Raw genomic sequence first — 16748 nt, forward strand, 5'->3', positions numbered from 1 at the left:
AAGCTTTATAAATGGAATTGAATACTCCCTGTACGTTATTTAGTATTCAATATAACCTAGAGTTGTGTTTACGGACATAATTTCAGATCTTGATCACATATAACCTGCAGCAGCAGTTTTTACTCTTATTTGTTACGTAAATTAATGATACACATACATTTGTTTCTTACATTCATGATAATTTAATGTTTTTATACATTTCATAGATTTGAACTGCCTTAAACACGAATTCAAAAACATGACATCCCCATGTATTTCGTTAGTGAAATCCTTCAAAGAATTTTTCGTTAAATAAAATACATAATTTTTATACATGTCTTTGATACATTGTTTATGTCAAGTTTCATTGCAAACTTTTCGTTGTTTCTTTATGAAACTAGTAAAATAAAGATGAGCTAAGGACAGGACAGATTCAAAAAAACAATCAATTTGTGTAAACCAGCTTTTCACGATCTCCCTCATGTTGTACCCAAGCTTCTTGTGTCGTATTGTCGTATTGTCTTGTGTCGTACTTTAATGTCCAAACTTCTTGCCAATTCATTTAGATAACAGCAATCCTTTCTTCTATACTTAAGTTATTCTTCTTGTCCATACGAAATCTTGAACATGATTAAACTTATAAGATTATATGCTTGAAATTGTCAAATGCAACAGTATGTAGCAAATGAGACATAACGGTCCCATTCCCCTCCATACTCCAATGGCTTTATTCACGACTGGAGGTGTTTCCTCGAAGGCTTCTGTAAGAACTTTGCCTGTCATATATCGACCTTTTCGCAAGCCTAAAGCGTGAAGAGCAGTTTGAACGACATCTCTGTTTGCGACATAATTCCTATTTGCAGTCATGTTGTATCCCTTCTTTACTCTTGGACCTTGAAAATGCAGGAATGAGGAAATTCATCAACATTGACTGTTTGTGGAATATGATGAGTAATGCTGCAAGTGTACACTAACCTTATCAGAAATAAGTCTATTCACTAAGTTAGTGAAACATGAAGAGTGTATATTGTTTGCGAGCTGTTTTAACGTTAGTATCTTTCATTTACGACAGAACGCGAAGATATTTTTGTGTTTTTTAAAACAAAAGGCATTTGAAAACGTTTAAAATTTTTTTGTTGAAGCAATCTTTTTCCAAATTTATGTGAAGCCGTGTAGTGTAATGAGTGAAAAACGTTCGAGATGCTTCAAAATCTTTAAAAAATTTGAGATAACATAAAAAAGCATGAAATTGAATGTTGAGTTGAAATGAGAAAATTCTTTATTATTTCTTTTGCATTGGGGTCAACTAAGCGAGACTCATACGTGAGCTTCAAAACGTTCTAAACTCAGTAGCATGCATGAAATAAGTTCAGTTTGGTTGACAACCTTTCAGATGTCTAATAAGTTGGTGAATACATGTCAATGCACATAATAGTATGCAGGAACATGAGAAAAATCTCCCCTGTCACCTCGGTCCCTCCTATTTGACTTTACTTCATGTAATTTATCTTATCAGTAAGTTACGAAAGTAGCAAAGAAAACATTTTAATTGACCTGAGGAGTCCGACAATTCGCCGAATTCTGAACTAAACCCTGCATCGACAAAACTCATAACTCGAGATATGTATAAAGTATAAGCATTTAGATAAAATTGACTTACCCCTCAATAACAAAGGCACGTTCATTGTTGCTGTCATAGTAAAGCTCAAGCATTCAGTATTTGGTCCATTACACTCCCCATGAAGATTTCTGTATCCGCCGTGATCACTGACCACCATCACTAACGTCTCATCTAACATTTGCGTTCCTTTTTCGGAAATACGAAAAAATGTACAAAATATTTCGAAAGCACAAATATTACCTTATGAAAGGGGAAGAAATAATTGTTATTTATGCTCAAAAATTGCTTTGATATGTTTTAAATATGATTGTGACGACAATATAATTCAAATGGACAAAGCATAACTTTAAGGTTATTACAAATAGGGAGGCAAAATATGGCAAGAAGATGAATGTCGATCTACATTGGTGTTTATTTTTCTACAATATCCAACCTCTTAATTGTGTTAATCTATCTTAGGTGTTTTTATTAAATCTGATTATTTTCCGATAAGTAGATAAGTAGAGGAAGCATTTATTCCTAACAGCGTTAAGCAAATCTTAAAAAAATATCTTCAGTGCTTTAGAACTCACAAATATTTTCGAAGTATTTAGATGCATGATACCTTGCGAGGTTTTCGTTTCTTTCAATACTTGTAGGATTTTTTGAATGTATCCATCTATAACTTCTAGCTCATCATAGTACTCTTTGCATCCCCAACAATGTACGTGACCTGCTTTATCCAAGCGAGCTGCATGATAAAAAGACAATGACTACAGAATGTTTTATAGACGTGACTATACGTTACAAGTACGTTGGTAGATACGTACCTACGTTGCAGTTAAATGTATAAAGCTACATACGAATATTTGCTGCACTAGTCAGTACTGAACGGGGCGTTTAATTGCATATTGTCACGTAAGAGAAAAGAATTATTGTCAACTTCGTGTTGAATATCAGATATTGAACATTTATTTGGTCGTTTTGATTGGTAAATTGATTTTGACGATAACACCAGTGACCAAAAAGTAGTTTTTGGCAAAAGTCACAAATTTGAAAAAGTATTTGTTTGGAAAAAAAGGTAATAGCTAACGCGACGGTAATTGTTGGAGCTGCTGTTAATTTTTTTGCAAGAGGGTTAATTTTTGTCCATCCACTTTACTATGACCCAGTGATACCCTGTATGAATTCTATTTATGTGAATACAATACTTACAGAAATGTAAAAACATGAAGTTAGGTTGAATCTGTTGAATGACATCAACTGTGGCATTAAATACGGCCTCATCTGAATGTTTGATGCAACCAAAATCAAATGCGCATTTTAGCCAATCAGCGCTTCCATTGAAATACGGCAACTGTGCCCCACGGAACATCTCATCTACAGTTGTATTGGTTGCAAAATGATGAAACCAGTCCCACGTGTAACCCATGTATACCTAAAGTGTAGTTGGATCGTTGTTACGGAAAAACTGTATTTTTTTAAAAACAAAACTTGAAGATTATTTCTCGCTTTTGGGATGAATAAAGTCAATCGATTCCTTATATCTGCTATGAGTAGTTTAACGATTGTCATCTCACAAAGGTACGCATTACAAAGAGATGCCTTTCGTTCTACTTGAATGTGGGAAGTACGATGCAGCCTTGTAACATTATTCTATAAAACGTAAAGATATCCGATGGCGTACATATGTTTAGAGGAGACATTTTCGAATTCGGTTCTTGTGTCCCAGTTTCCATATCACGACGAAAATATTTAGAAAAATGTTGAATTTTTCTTGTTCAAAGCCTTTTTATAAAAACCATGTAACAAGATCAATAATAGTTATAGAACTTTTCAAATTTTTTCACGCTCTGTTATAAAAATTGTAATAATCCCAGAGGTGATGCAGGCAATATGTGTTTTTCGTGGTGTTTTTAGGTAAAATCATAGCCTACCAGGACTATGCATTAAAAATTACACCCGTGACTTTATGCAAACGTTTCCAAAATTATCTTTCCGAACTCCTGCCTGTTTAGCATTGTCATAAATGCGCATTTGGGGTTTCTAATGTTTTTTGCCTCTTGTCAAGCTCTTAACATACTTTGTATGTTATATAAGTGCCGGAGATTGTGCCCCTCGGAGATGGTGCCCCTCGGAGTCAAACGAATTTTCTCCGGCGTTTGAATTGAAACAATTAAAACTGTACTTAATATAATTTGTTCTTAATAGAATTTTACCTTCATGTCTTTCTGTTTGTACATAACATCAAAGATACTTTCAGGTACACCTTCACCAGAAATTGGTTCAAAATGGCTACGTTGACTGATACTCTTAGGTCTTCCATACTCAGGAATCCAGTAATTTGCCTGAATCCCTGCTTCAGCTGGCGTCATACCTGTTATTAGTGTTCCCCAATTTGATGCACTTACCTTATATAATAAAAATACACTGTTGTCAAACCATGCATAAGACGATTTGCTGTGATAATTTAATATCATATTTATATTATTGTGTTTTTGTATTTTGTGTTTAGCATGAGCATCGTTTTATGGCTAGATTTATGAATGTGTATAATGCTCACAATGATCATTTCGTATAGGTCGCTTTGTGAATGTTTCTAATGTTTGAATTATTATATGGATATAAAGGGCTTTGTGAATGTGTATGTCAAGATTTATGCGGTGTGAATGGTGATAACACGCAGTTGCATCACATAACTACATAAAAAAAGCAATTTCAGCGATCCTATGATCTATAGCCTTACTGTTGGAGTTTCACATCTTGCACTTGTTGTATAACTTCCTTCATCAAAAAATGATCGAAATCCGGGATATTTTGCTGTAACATTCTCCAAGTGAACACCGCCCAAGCCGTCAATACCTACATATGATGAAACTTGAAATTGAAATGGAAACACCAGTATCTATATTTTATCTAATTTAGTTTCCTATAGTAATCAATAGTAATATTTTGCTGTTTGATTCATTTCAACTGTTTAGATTCCCTTGGATGATAATTAGATTTCAACTGTTAGAATCTGTAATTTTTGGGATGTTCATAAGTAATTAACGTTTTGGTTAAAATCTAATATTTGTAAATCATGTAGCGTCATAAAATCAATAAAACATGAAACTAATTTACACTGAAACTTGACGATAAATTGATTTTGAACAAATCCAATACAACATATGAAAGGACGATTAATCCGTTTTTCCTTTCCATTTTGAGTTTGACTATTTTTCTAAATTGAGAAAAATTCCTCATTATCCTTTATTCTAAATACATTCGGTCATGTAAAGTTCGACGTTTGAAACTGGCCTGAGTTTGTTATATTAGAAATGATAAGTCTTGTCTCTGACTGTTCTTTGTAGTCTTATGGACTAGGACTAATCGCCTTATTTGTTGATAGTAAATATCTGTTCGCGCATTTTGGAGACCAAAAACATGAAATAATGTCATTGCAAACTTTTTCATTGTTGAAAACTTTATCTTGTTTCGACATTTTTTCGTCATTGTGGCAGAAGTATAAACTGTTGGTATAAATTTAAACATGTCATCTTTGCTTTAAAATTCTTAAGTTATATATGCTCACAATTGATCTTCATTAGAAAAGAACAGACGTGACAAACCCACTTGAAATTCCAAAGAGTTAATTAAATTGCTCTATTGTTATTTTGAGACAACCTGTCAATTGCGATAAACTAGTTATTTGTTTTTTTTTTAAAACTGCAATCAAAACGATAATCTTCAACACTCGACAGGAGAGTTATGGCAGAAAAAGAAAAATGATTTATTTAGCCAAAAAAAATGTGTGTGATTCACCAAACCAAGCAGTTTATTTCTGAGGAAATTCTCCGACACAAAAGTTCCAAGAGAATTCTAAGAAAATTCTCCTAAGACATTCACAAATACTGTGCAATGTGTCAACGACCTCACGCGTACTTATAAGCGAACCGCTGACATGTTATGTTAAAATTTCATTGTGTGCAGCTTTAAACATTTGTCATTCATGACAGATAAGTTCGACTTAAAATATGTTTCATGTTTGGTTCACTTTTCACGAATATAATCATTAGGTTTTTAGTCGAATCAACTACGTAGTGGTTTGAAACGTTTGTTATTCCTTTTTTGTATTTTCAATGTTCGTTTTTATTTTATTTTGATCTTTTTATTTTTGATGATTTTGAACTGCGACTTTCGGTGGGGGAAAATGTATTGTAAGAATGATTATGAGGGTAAATTTACTAATTTTGCAAAGAAGCACAGCACAAAGAGCATTAGGAACATTTTAATTCAGAAAGGAGATGCCATGGATTTTCTACTGTTAGTCAAATAACAGTTGTCATTTCCATGTAGCTATTAAACAGTGATGTTGAAACTCAAGTTTTCAACTTGTGAAATGAATGAAATTATACTCACTAGAATACAGCGAAGCTGCATTTACAAATGCTACTCAAAGTAACTCCATTTTATGATGTTATATCCGTTCCGGTACATATTCAATCTTCAATATGAATCATGATTTATGATCTTCCGAAAGAGTAGATAAACTGTATACGTTAAGCATGACCGTTGTACTGTCTTTGCTATATCATATAATGCGATATAGTTTAATTTCGAACCCGGATCTTTTGAATGAATATTTTTTATTTTTTATACTATTGTTGATAGCGAAAAAAATGTCATGATGAAGTTCAAATAAGGGTCACAGCTCACAGCATGCGTGAGATTATTGTTAGAAATTAAATGTGGATATGATCTTCGCACTTTGCTGGACAATTTAAGCAATTCTCTCAGGAACCTGAAAAATTCATATTATCGTTAGAGCAAATCAGATATGAAAACAGTTATTTATTTATAAACCTTGTTCTCAAGTTCTCATCTATGGATATAATGATATCACTCTATGGTATAATGGTATTTTAAAATGTTTACTTGTAATCAAAATAACATTATTTGGATTGTGAACTAATCTTTCATTGCTAACGTCAATCACCAAAAACTCCGGGGAGTCGGGAACCGAAGGTTTTAGTCCATCTTTGGGATTTGACATAAGTTTGGAGTAATGCACATATAGTGTGTTTATAGTGTATTGATATTCTAATCCTTGAGTACACCATACGAGTTACTCAATCACAAATTTAGGTCCTAACAATAAGTAACACCAGTTTATCTTGGTGAATATCGTTGTAATACGTGTTTCTCAAAAATCTTTTAAAGCATGTTATGAAGCAGTGTTATACACGGACCTGTTATGATGCGACAGAGTTCCTTAGAAACGTTCTAATCAACTTTGTTTTGACATGAAAGTAATATTAAACAATCTGCCAAGATAAAATAATGCTTTAACAGCAGACGTAAAATTTAGTGAAAATCGTTTTATCTTTATGACATCATTCAGACGAAATTCACATACCAAAAATTAGGACGTTTTTCGCTGAGCCATAACCCTTCGTTTTTTGTATGCTAAATGGAGCTGTTAATACGTGATGAGTTAAGCAGGTTATTATCCACACTCCACATAATAAAAGCTGTTGGACTTCCATACTCTTGCCAAAATTTGACTGCCTGTGGTATAAGTGTACCTTTATAGACGACGACTAGCCACATAATATACACTGACCAGGCTGTCAACAACGCTTTAAACTGCTATTTGCATAATTTCCTGATTAGACCACTTAATTTGACAAAAGAATTGATACAATATGAACTTATGAGGGTTGTTACAATATGAACGTAATTTATATCAAAACCTCTCTGATTTGATGGAGAAACTACAAGACGCCAGTTAGATTGATATATTTCTTGTTCCCTAATTTGGTAATTAAAGATAAATACAATGCCTCTTTGATGTAAACTCATCGAATTAGATCGCAGGAATATGATACGATTCATTTCATTTAAGCGGACAAGAAACGCTCTTAATGGAATGGCTTTCCACCACACCATTTAATCATCTGATGTAGTGAGAAGGGGCGAACAAAGTGGTTTTATAAAATTGACTATTGGCTTATCGTTTATCGAGCTATGTCACATATTATGTTACAATTTGAATTGATCAAATATTTATGAATGGTTTACGAAATTTAATGCATTTCATTCAATCGATAATAACAGCAACTTTAATTGCAGACAGCCTTCAGTGTGTGCCAGTATGAAAAAGATATTTGTGTACTGAAATGAAGAATGCTTTAACGCATAAAAACATTAATTTCACAGCACTTAATCTTTTGTTTATTCTTTGCAACTTTAATTAAACACAATCTATTGAAAACACGCAATAATTGAAAATTTTACTTAACACAAAATGATTACAAATGAATAGGTCACTGAATATGCAATTTCAATTTTCACTGCGTGATGTTATCGACCGTGTTGAAAAATGTTATCAAAGAGATAAGAGTTTCTTCACATAAAAAAAATTGAAAATGATGCTTTGTTTAGAGATGATGTAATTGATTAATAAAACAAGAACAAAACGTTGCCAACATGTGTAGCCAAACATGTTTTTTCCCAATGAATTTATTGCTATTGCTATGGTCCGTGGTTATATTTGTGGTACAGTCACATTGTATTCCTCGTCTGTTTCAATGCCAACATCTTCCTGTAAAAAGAAATACGATTGACTTAGTGAAAGGCAAACTCATTTTTAGTAAACATACGTATGTAACGTATCTTTAACAGGAGAAACAACAGGTAAGATTGAACAAGTTAAAATTTCTGAACTGCGTAATTTCACAGAGTATGACGTGGTGTATAAATATAACAAATGACGAGCACTATAGAGGTTGAGTTTTCTATTTCATTGTTTAAGCACATAAACACAAACCAAGATAGATGAGTGAACTATTATTATCCATTTGAGATGATATTACGCAGTTTTTGCATTCTTAATGTTAGAATGCAGCTTAATGCAGCTTGAGCTTAATACAGCTCAAGATAAATGCATTTTGAGCTTAATTTCAACGTGATATTAGACGCGTCAAGCTCTGTGTATGCACAGATAATATTGGAATCATTTTTTTCAGAATGTAAAGAATTCAGCTCAATTACAGGTAAAATAATTTATGTGTCATTAAATATTGAATCAAAGCAGCATGACTTACGATAAATTGTTTTTTTGTTTTGGGGTAATTTTCTAAGATGGCATCCATCATATCTGATGCCTATAACAGACAGAGGATGTCTTTCATAAATGAAATGGCGAAAGAGATTGATTCTTTTGGTTATCCAAGAGTAGAGAAAGGTTTCTGGTCAACTTTCTCATAAGAAAATAGAAATAAGTGTTTGCAAATCAAAACAATCTTATCGGAAATTTTCAACTCACTTTTAATTCAATGCATCTTGCAGTTGCAGACCTAGCTACGTTTTTATTTTACAGGTGGCTCCTGCATTTTGCCTGACGTGCTAATGAATTCGGATAAGCAGCTATCAACCTGGGAGTCGCATTAGCAGTTGTATTGACCTAGATTGGGATTAGTAGCTAATTCTGTCCTAGAATGACCTAGGGTTTAGTGAGTAGTTAAGGTCCTGATCTCTGTCAATGTTGTGCTAATGTTAATATTACATCGAACTATAAGAAAGTGAAGTGCAATGATTTGTAAGTGATAACTGGAAGTACAAACAATCATAGGCGTACGGGAAAGGGGGGGGAAGCTGCCTCCCTCAAGAACGTTTGAAGATTAAAAAGTTGGGCAAATTTTAAACGTTAATTGGGCGAAAATATGGCGGAACCATCATTGTGAGTTGGAGGGAAATAATTTTGGTTCAAACTTACAATACGTTTTCTCTTTTTCCATGTTTGAACAGCAGTTTTACGGTTTTTGATGATCTAAAGCGAAGAATTACTCGTACCATTATTGATATAGTTAAGTTTAAAGTAATTGCAACATCAGCTTTAGCGAGTAATGATCGCCAATTATATGACTTACTCCATGTTCAAATGTGAAGTGTACATTATTATGAAAAGAACACGTGCGACAGTAAACACAGTAGATTCTGAACAATCGATGTTTTAGAAAAAATCGTGAAGCCTGGTCTGTTCACGAGCATTTTGTCAGTTATGCAAAGGCTATTATGATACAACGCAGCTACGCATAGTTTGGTTTTCATTAAATTTCAGAAATTCTTCATGCTTCGTCATACTCGATCTATATACTAACACACAGTGTTCTTGTGTCGTATTGTCGTATTGTCTTGTGTCGTATTTTAACATCCAAACTTCTTGCCAATTCATTTAGATAACAGCAATCTATTCTTCTATACTTAAGTTATTCTTCTTGCCCATACGAAATCTTGAACATGATTAACTTATAAGATTATATGCTTGAAATTGACAAATGCAACAATATGTAGCAAATGAGACATAATGGTCCCATTCCCCTCCATACTCCAATGGTTTTATTCACGTCTGGAGGTGTTTCCTCGAAGGCTTCTGTAAGAACTTTGCCTGTCATATATCGACCTTTTCGCAAGCCTAAAGCGTGAAGAGCAGTTTGAACGACATCTCTGTTTGCGACATAATTCCTATTTGCAGTCATGTTGTATCCCTTCTTTACTGTTGGACCTTGAAAATGCAGAAATGAGGAAATTCATCAACATTAACTGTTTGTTGAATATGATGAGTAATGCTGCAAGTGTACACTAACCGTATCAGAAATAAGTCTATTCACTAAGTTAGTGAAACATGAAGAGTGTATATTGTTTGCAAGTTGTTTTAACGTTAGTATCTTTCATTTCCGACACAACGCGAAGATATTTTTGTGTTTTTTAAAACCAAATGCATTTGAAAACATTTAAAATTTTTTTGTTGAAGCAATCTTTTTCCAAATTTATGTGAAGCCGTGTAGTGTAATGAGTGAAAAACGTTAGAGAGCTTCAAAAATCTTTAAAAAATTTGAGATAACATAAAAAAGCATGAAATTGAATGTTGAGTTGAAATGAGAAAATTCTTTATTATTTGTTTTGCATTGGGGTCAACTAAGCGAGACTCATACGTGAGCTTCAAAACGTTCTAAACTCAGTAGCATGCATGAAATAAGTTCAGTTTGGTTGACAACCTTTCTGATGTCTAATAAGTTGGTGAATACATGTCAATGCACATAATAGTATGCAGGTACATGAGAAAAATCTCCCCCATCCCCTGTCACCTCGGTCCCTCCTATTTGACTTTACTTCATGTAATTTATCAGTAAGTTACGAAAGTAGCAAAGAAAACATTTTAATTGACCTAAGGAGTCCGACAATTCGCCGAATTCTGAACTAAACCCTGCATCGACAAAACTCATAACTCGAGATATGTATAAAGTATAAGCATTTAGATAAAATTGACTTACCCTTCAATAACAAAGGCACGTTCATTGTTGCTGTCATAGTAAAGCTCAAGCATTCAGTATTTGGTCCATTACACTCCCCATGAAGATTTCTGTATCCGCCGTGATCACTGACCACCATCACTAACGTCTCATCTAACATTTCCGTTCCTTTTTCGGAAATACGAAAAAATGTACAAAATACTTCGAAAGCACAAATATTACCTTATGAAAGGGGAAGAAATAATTGTTATTTATGCTCAAAAATTGCTTTGATATGTTTTAAATATGGTTGTAACGACAATATAATTCAATTGGCAAAGCATAATTTTAAGGTTATTACAAATAGGGAGGCCAAATATGGCAAGAAGATGAATGTCGATCTACATTGGTGTTTATTTTTCTAGAATATCCAACCTCTTAATCATGTGTTAATCTATCTTAGGTGTTTTATTAAATCTGATTATTTTCCGATCAAGTAGATAAGTACAGGAAGTATTTATTCCTAACAGCGTTAAGCAAATCTTAAAAAAATATCTTCAGTGCTTTAGAACTCACAAATATTTTCGAAGTATTTAGATGCATGATACCTTGCGAGGTTTTCGTTTCTTTCAATACTTGTAGGATTTTTTGAATGTATCCATCTATAACTTCTAGCTCATCATAGTACTCTTTGCATCCCCAACAATGTACGTGACCTGCTTTATCCAAGCGAGCTGCATGAAAAAAAGACAATGACTACAGAATGTTTTATAGACGTGACTATACGTTACAAGTACGTTGGTAGATACGTACCTACGTTGCAGTTAAATGTATAAAGCTACATACGAATATTTGCTGCACTATTCAGTACTGAACAGGGCGTTTAATTGCATATTGTCACGTAAGTCTCTTTTAGGAGTTTTAAGAAAACGAGAAAAGAATTATTGTCAACTTCGTGTTGAATATCAGATATTGAACATTTATTTGGTCGTTTTGATTTGTAAATTGATTTTGACGATAACACCAGTGACCAAAAAGTAGTTTTTGGCAAAAGTCACAAATTTGAAAAAGTATTTGTTTGGAAAAAAAGGTAATAGCTAACGCGACGGTAATTGTTGGAGCTGCTGTTAGTTAATTTTTTTGCAAGAGGGTTAATTTTTGTCCATCCACTTTACTATGACCCAGTGATACCCTGTATGAATTCTATTTATGTGAATACAATACTTACAGAAATGTAAAAACATGAAGTTAGGTTGAATCTGTTGAATGACATCAACTGTGGCATTAAATACGGCCTCATCTGAATGTTTGATGCAACCAAAATCAAATGCGCATTTTAGCCAATCAGCGCTTCCATTGAAATACGGCAACTGTGCCCCACGGAACATCTCATCTACAGTTGTATTGCTTGCAAAATGATGAAACCAGTCCCACGTGTAACCCATGTATACCTAAAGTGTAGTTGGATCGTTGTTACGGAAAACTGTATTTTTAAAAACAAAACTTGAAGATTATTTCTCGCTTTTGGGATGAATAAAGTCAATCGATTCCTTATATCTGCTATGAGTAGTTTAACGATTGTCATCTCACAAAGGTACGCATTACAAAGAGATGCCTTTCGTTCTACTTGAATGTTACGATGCAGCCTTGTAACATTATTCTATAAAACGTAAAGATATCCGATGCGACATTTTCGAATTCGGTTCTTGTGTCCCAGTTTCCATATCACGACTAATTTTTTGCTTTATAGTTTGCTCTTAACATAATTTTGTGGTGTAGGTAAAATCATAGAGGACTATGCATTAAAAATTACACCCGTGACTTTATGCAAACGTTTCCAAAATTCTCTTTCCGAACTCCTGCCTGTTTAGCATTGTCATAAATGCGCATTTGGCGTTTCTAATGTTTTTGCCTCTTGTCAAGCTCTTAACATACTTTGTATGTTAAACGGAGATCGGAGTCAAACGAATTTTCTCCGGCGTTTGAATTGAAACAATTAAAACTGTACTTAATATAATTTGTTCTTAATAGAATTTTACCTTCATGTCTTTCTGTTTGTACATAACATCAAAGATACTTTCAGGTACACCTTCACCAGAAATTGGTTCAAAATGGCTACGTTGACTGATACTCTTAGGTCTTCCATACTCAGGAATCCAGTAATTTGCCTGAATCCCTGCTTCAGCTGGCGTCATACCTGTTATTAGTGTTCCCCAATTTGATGCACTTACCTTATATAATAAAAATACACTGTTTTCAAACCATGCATAAGACGATTTGCTGTGATAATTTAATATCATATCTATATTATTGTGTTTGTATTTTGTGTTTAGCATGAGCATCGTTTTATGGCTAGATTTATGAATGTGTGTAATGCCCACAATGATCATTTCGTATAGGTCGCTTTGTGAATGTTTCTAATGTTTGAATTATTATATGGATATAAAGGGCTTTGTGAATGTGTATGTCAAGATTTATGCGGTGTGAATGGTGATAACACGCAGTTGCATCACATAACTACATAAAAAAAGCAATTTCAGCGATCCTATGATCTATAGCCTTACTGTTGGAGTTTCACATCTTGCACTTGTTGTATAACTTCCTTCATCAAAAAATGATCGAAATCCGGGATATTTTGCTGTAACATTCTCCAAGTGAACACCGCCCAAGCCGTCAATACCTACATATGATGAAACTTGAAATTGAAATGGAAACACCAGTATCTATATTTTATCTGATTTAGTTTCCTATAGTAATCAATAGTAATATTTTGCTGTTTGATTCATTTCAACTGTTTAGATTCCCTTGGATGATAATTGGATTTCAACTGTTAGAATCTGTAATTTTTGGGATGTTCATAAATAATTAACGTTTTGGTTAAAATCTAATATTTGTAAATCATGTAGCGTCATAAAATCGCTAAAAAAACATGAAACTAATTTACACTAAAACTTGACGATAAATTGATTTTGAACAAATCCAATATAACATATGAAAGGACGATTAATCCGTTTTTCCTTTCCATTTTGAGTTTGACTATTTTTCTAAATTGAGAAAAATTCCTCATTATCTTTTATTCTAAATACATTCGGTCATGTAAAGTTCGACGTTTGAAACTGGCCTGAGTTTGTTATATTAGAAATGATAAGTCTTGTCTCTGACTGTTCTTTGTAGTCTTATGGACTAGGACTAATCGCCTTATTTGTTGATAGTAAATATCTGTTCGCGCATTTTGGAGACCAAAAACATGAAATAATGTCATTGCAAACTTTTTCATTGTTGAAAACTTTATCTTGTTTCGACATTTTTCGTCATTGTGGCAGAAGTATAAACTGTTGGTATAAATTTAAACATGTCATCTTTGCTTTAAAATTCTTAAGTTATATATGCTCACAATTGATCTTCATTAGAAAAGAACAGACGTGACAAACCCACTTGAAATTCCAAAGAGTTAATTAAATTGCTCTATTGTTATTTTGAGACAACCTGTCAATTGCGATAAACTAGTTATTTGTTTTTTAAAACTGCAATCAAAACGATAATCTTCAACACTCGACAGGAGAGTTATGGCAGAAAAAGAAAAATGATTTATTTAGCCAAAAAAAATGTGTGTGTGATTCACCAAACCAAGCAGTTTATTTCTGAGGAAATTCTCCGACACAAAAGTCTCGTAAGAAAATTCTCCTAAGACATTCACAAATACTGTGCAATGTGTCAACGACCTCACGCGTACTTATAAGCGAACCGCTGACATGTTATGTTAAAATTTCATTGTGTGCAGCTTTAAACATTTGTCATTCATGACAGATAAGTTCGACTTAAAATATGTTTCATGTTTGGTTCACTTTTCACGAATATAATCATTAGGTTTTTAGTCGAATCAACTACGTAGTGGTTTGAAACGTTTGTTATTCCTTTTTTGTATTTTCAATGTTCGTTTTTATTTTATTTTGATCTTTTTATTTTTGATGATTTTGAACTGCGACTTTCGGTGGGGGAAAATGTATTGTAAGAATGATTATGAGGGTAAATTTACTAATTTTGCAAAGAAGCACAGCACAAAGAGCATTAGGAACATTTTAATTCAGAAAGGAGATGCCATAGATTTTCTACTGTTAGTCAAATAACAGTTGTCATTTCCATGTAGCTATTAAACAGTGATGTTAAAACTCAAGTTTTCAACTTGTGAAATGAATGAAATTATACTCACTAGAATACAGCGAAGCTGCATTTACAAATGCTACTCAAAATAACTCCATTTTATGATGTTATATTCGTTCCGGTACATATTGAATCTTCAATATGAATCATGATTTATGATCTTCCGAAAGAGTAGATAAACTGTATACGTTAGGCATGACCGTTGTACTGTCTTTGCTATATCATATAATGCGATATAGTTTAATTTCGAACCCGGATCTTTTGAATGAATATTTTTTATTTTTTATACTATTGTTGATAGCGAAAAAAATGTCATGATGAAGTTCAAATAAGGGTCACAGCTCACAGCATGCGCGAGATTATTGTTAGAAATTAAATGTAGATATGATCTTCGCACTTTGCTGGACAATTTAAGCAATTCTCTCAGGAACCTGAAAAATTCATATTATCGTTAGAGCAAATCAGATATGAAAACAGTTATTTATTTATAAACCTTGTTCTCAAGTTCTCATCTATGGATATAATGATATCACTCTATGGTATAATGGTATTTTAAAATGTTTACTTGTAATCAAAATAACATTATTTGGATTGTGAACTAATCTTTCATTGCTAACGTCAATCACCAAAAACTCCGGGGAGTCGGGAACCGAAGGTTTTAGTCCATCTTTGGCATTTGACATAAGTTTGGAGTAATGCACATATAGTGTGTTTATCTGTATTGATATTCTAGTTCTTGATTACACCATACGAGTTACTCAATCACAAATTAAGGTCCTAACAATAAGTAAAACCAGTTTATCTTGGTGAATATCGTTGTAATACGTGTGTTTCTCAAAAATCTTTTGACGTATGTTATGAAACAGTGTTATACACGGACCTGTTATGATGCAATAGAGTTCCTTAGAAACGTTCTAATCAACTTTGTTTTGACATGAAAGTAATATTAAACAATCTGCCAAGATAAAATAATGCTTTAACAGCAGACGTAAAATTTAGTGAAAATCGTTTTATCTTTATGACATCATTTAGACGAAATTCACATACCAAAAATTAGGACGTTTTTCGCTGAGCCATAACCCTTCGTTTTTTGTATGCTAAATGGAGCTGTTAATACGTGATGAGTTAAGCAGGTTATTATCCACACTCCACATAATAAAAGCTGTTGAACTTCCATACTCTTGCCACAATTTGACTGCCTGTGGGATAAGTGAACCTTTATAGACGACGACTAGCCACATAATATACACTGACCAGGCTGTCAACAACGCTTTAAACTGCTATTTGCATAATTTCCTGATTAGACTACTTAATTTGACAAAAGAATTGATACAATATGAACTTATGAGGTTGTTACAATATGAACGTAATTTATATCAAAACTCTCTGATTTGATGGAGAAACTACAAGACGCCAGTTAGATTGATATATTTCTTGTTCCCTAATTTGGTAATTAAAGATAAATACAATGCCTCTTTGATGTAAACTCATCGAATTAGATCATGATACGATTCATTTCATTTGAAACGCTCTTAATGGAATGGCTTTCCACCACACCATTTAATCATCTTGTAGTGAGAAGGGCGAACTGGTTTTATAAAATTGACTATTGGCTTATCGTTTATCGAGCTATGTCACATATTATGTCAATTTGAAGATCAAATATTTATGAATGGTTTACGAAATTTAATGCATTTCATTCAATCGATAATAACAGCAACTTTAATTGCAGA

General features: G+C 33.2%; 2 protein-coding genes across 3 annotated transcripts; both read right to left on the reverse strand.

Moving 5' to 3' along the window:
• Nucleotides 1–158: 158 nt before the first annotated feature.
• LOC124440817 lies at nucleotides 159–7244 on the reverse strand. Its single transcript, XM_046991257.1, has 7 exons — nucleotides 6978–7244; nucleotides 4326–4441; nucleotides 3799–3990; nucleotides 2795–3017; nucleotides 2205–2330; nucleotides 1640–1786; nucleotides 159–872 (listed from the first exon to the last, which is right to left on the reverse strand). Exons 1-7 carry the CDS (start codon nucleotides 7105–7107, stop codon nucleotides 625–627), a joined length of 1182 nt encoding a protein of 393 aa, XP_046847213.1. The 5' UTR covers nucleotides 7108–7244; the 3' UTR covers nucleotides 159–624.
• Nucleotides 7245–7772: 528 nt separating this feature from the next.
• LOC124440815 lies at nucleotides 7773–16320 on the reverse strand. 2 transcript variants are annotated; one of them, XM_046991251.1, is made up of 9 exons: nucleotides 16063–16320; nucleotides 13419–13534; nucleotides 12894–13085; nucleotides 12083–12305; nucleotides 11463–11588; nucleotides 10897–11043; nucleotides 9339–10127; nucleotides 8668–8727; nucleotides 7773–8165 (listed from the first exon to the last, which is right to left on the reverse strand). In XM_046991251.1, the coding sequence occupies exons 1-7, from the start codon at nucleotides 16190–16192 to the stop codon at nucleotides 9880–9882; spliced, it is 1182 nt and encodes a 393-aa protein (XP_046847207.1). In that variant the 5' UTR covers nucleotides 16193–16320; the 3' UTR covers nucleotides 7773–8165; nucleotides 8668–8727; nucleotides 9339–9879. The 2 variants fall into 2 exon arrangements, with proteins under 2 accessions (XP_046847207.1, XP_046847208.1); XM_046991252.1 differs by lacking the exon at nucleotides 8668–8727.
• Nucleotides 16321–16748: the final 428 nt, after the last annotated feature.

This window comes from Xenia sp. Carnegie-2017, unplaced genomic scaffold (assembly GCF_021976095.1).
Source record: "Xenia sp. Carnegie-2017 unplaced genomic scaffold, XeniaSp_v1 HiC_scaffold_2, whole genome shotgun sequence".
NCBI lineage: Eukaryota > Metazoa > Cnidaria > Anthozoa > Malacalcyonacea > Xeniidae > Xenia > Xenia sp. Carnegie-2017.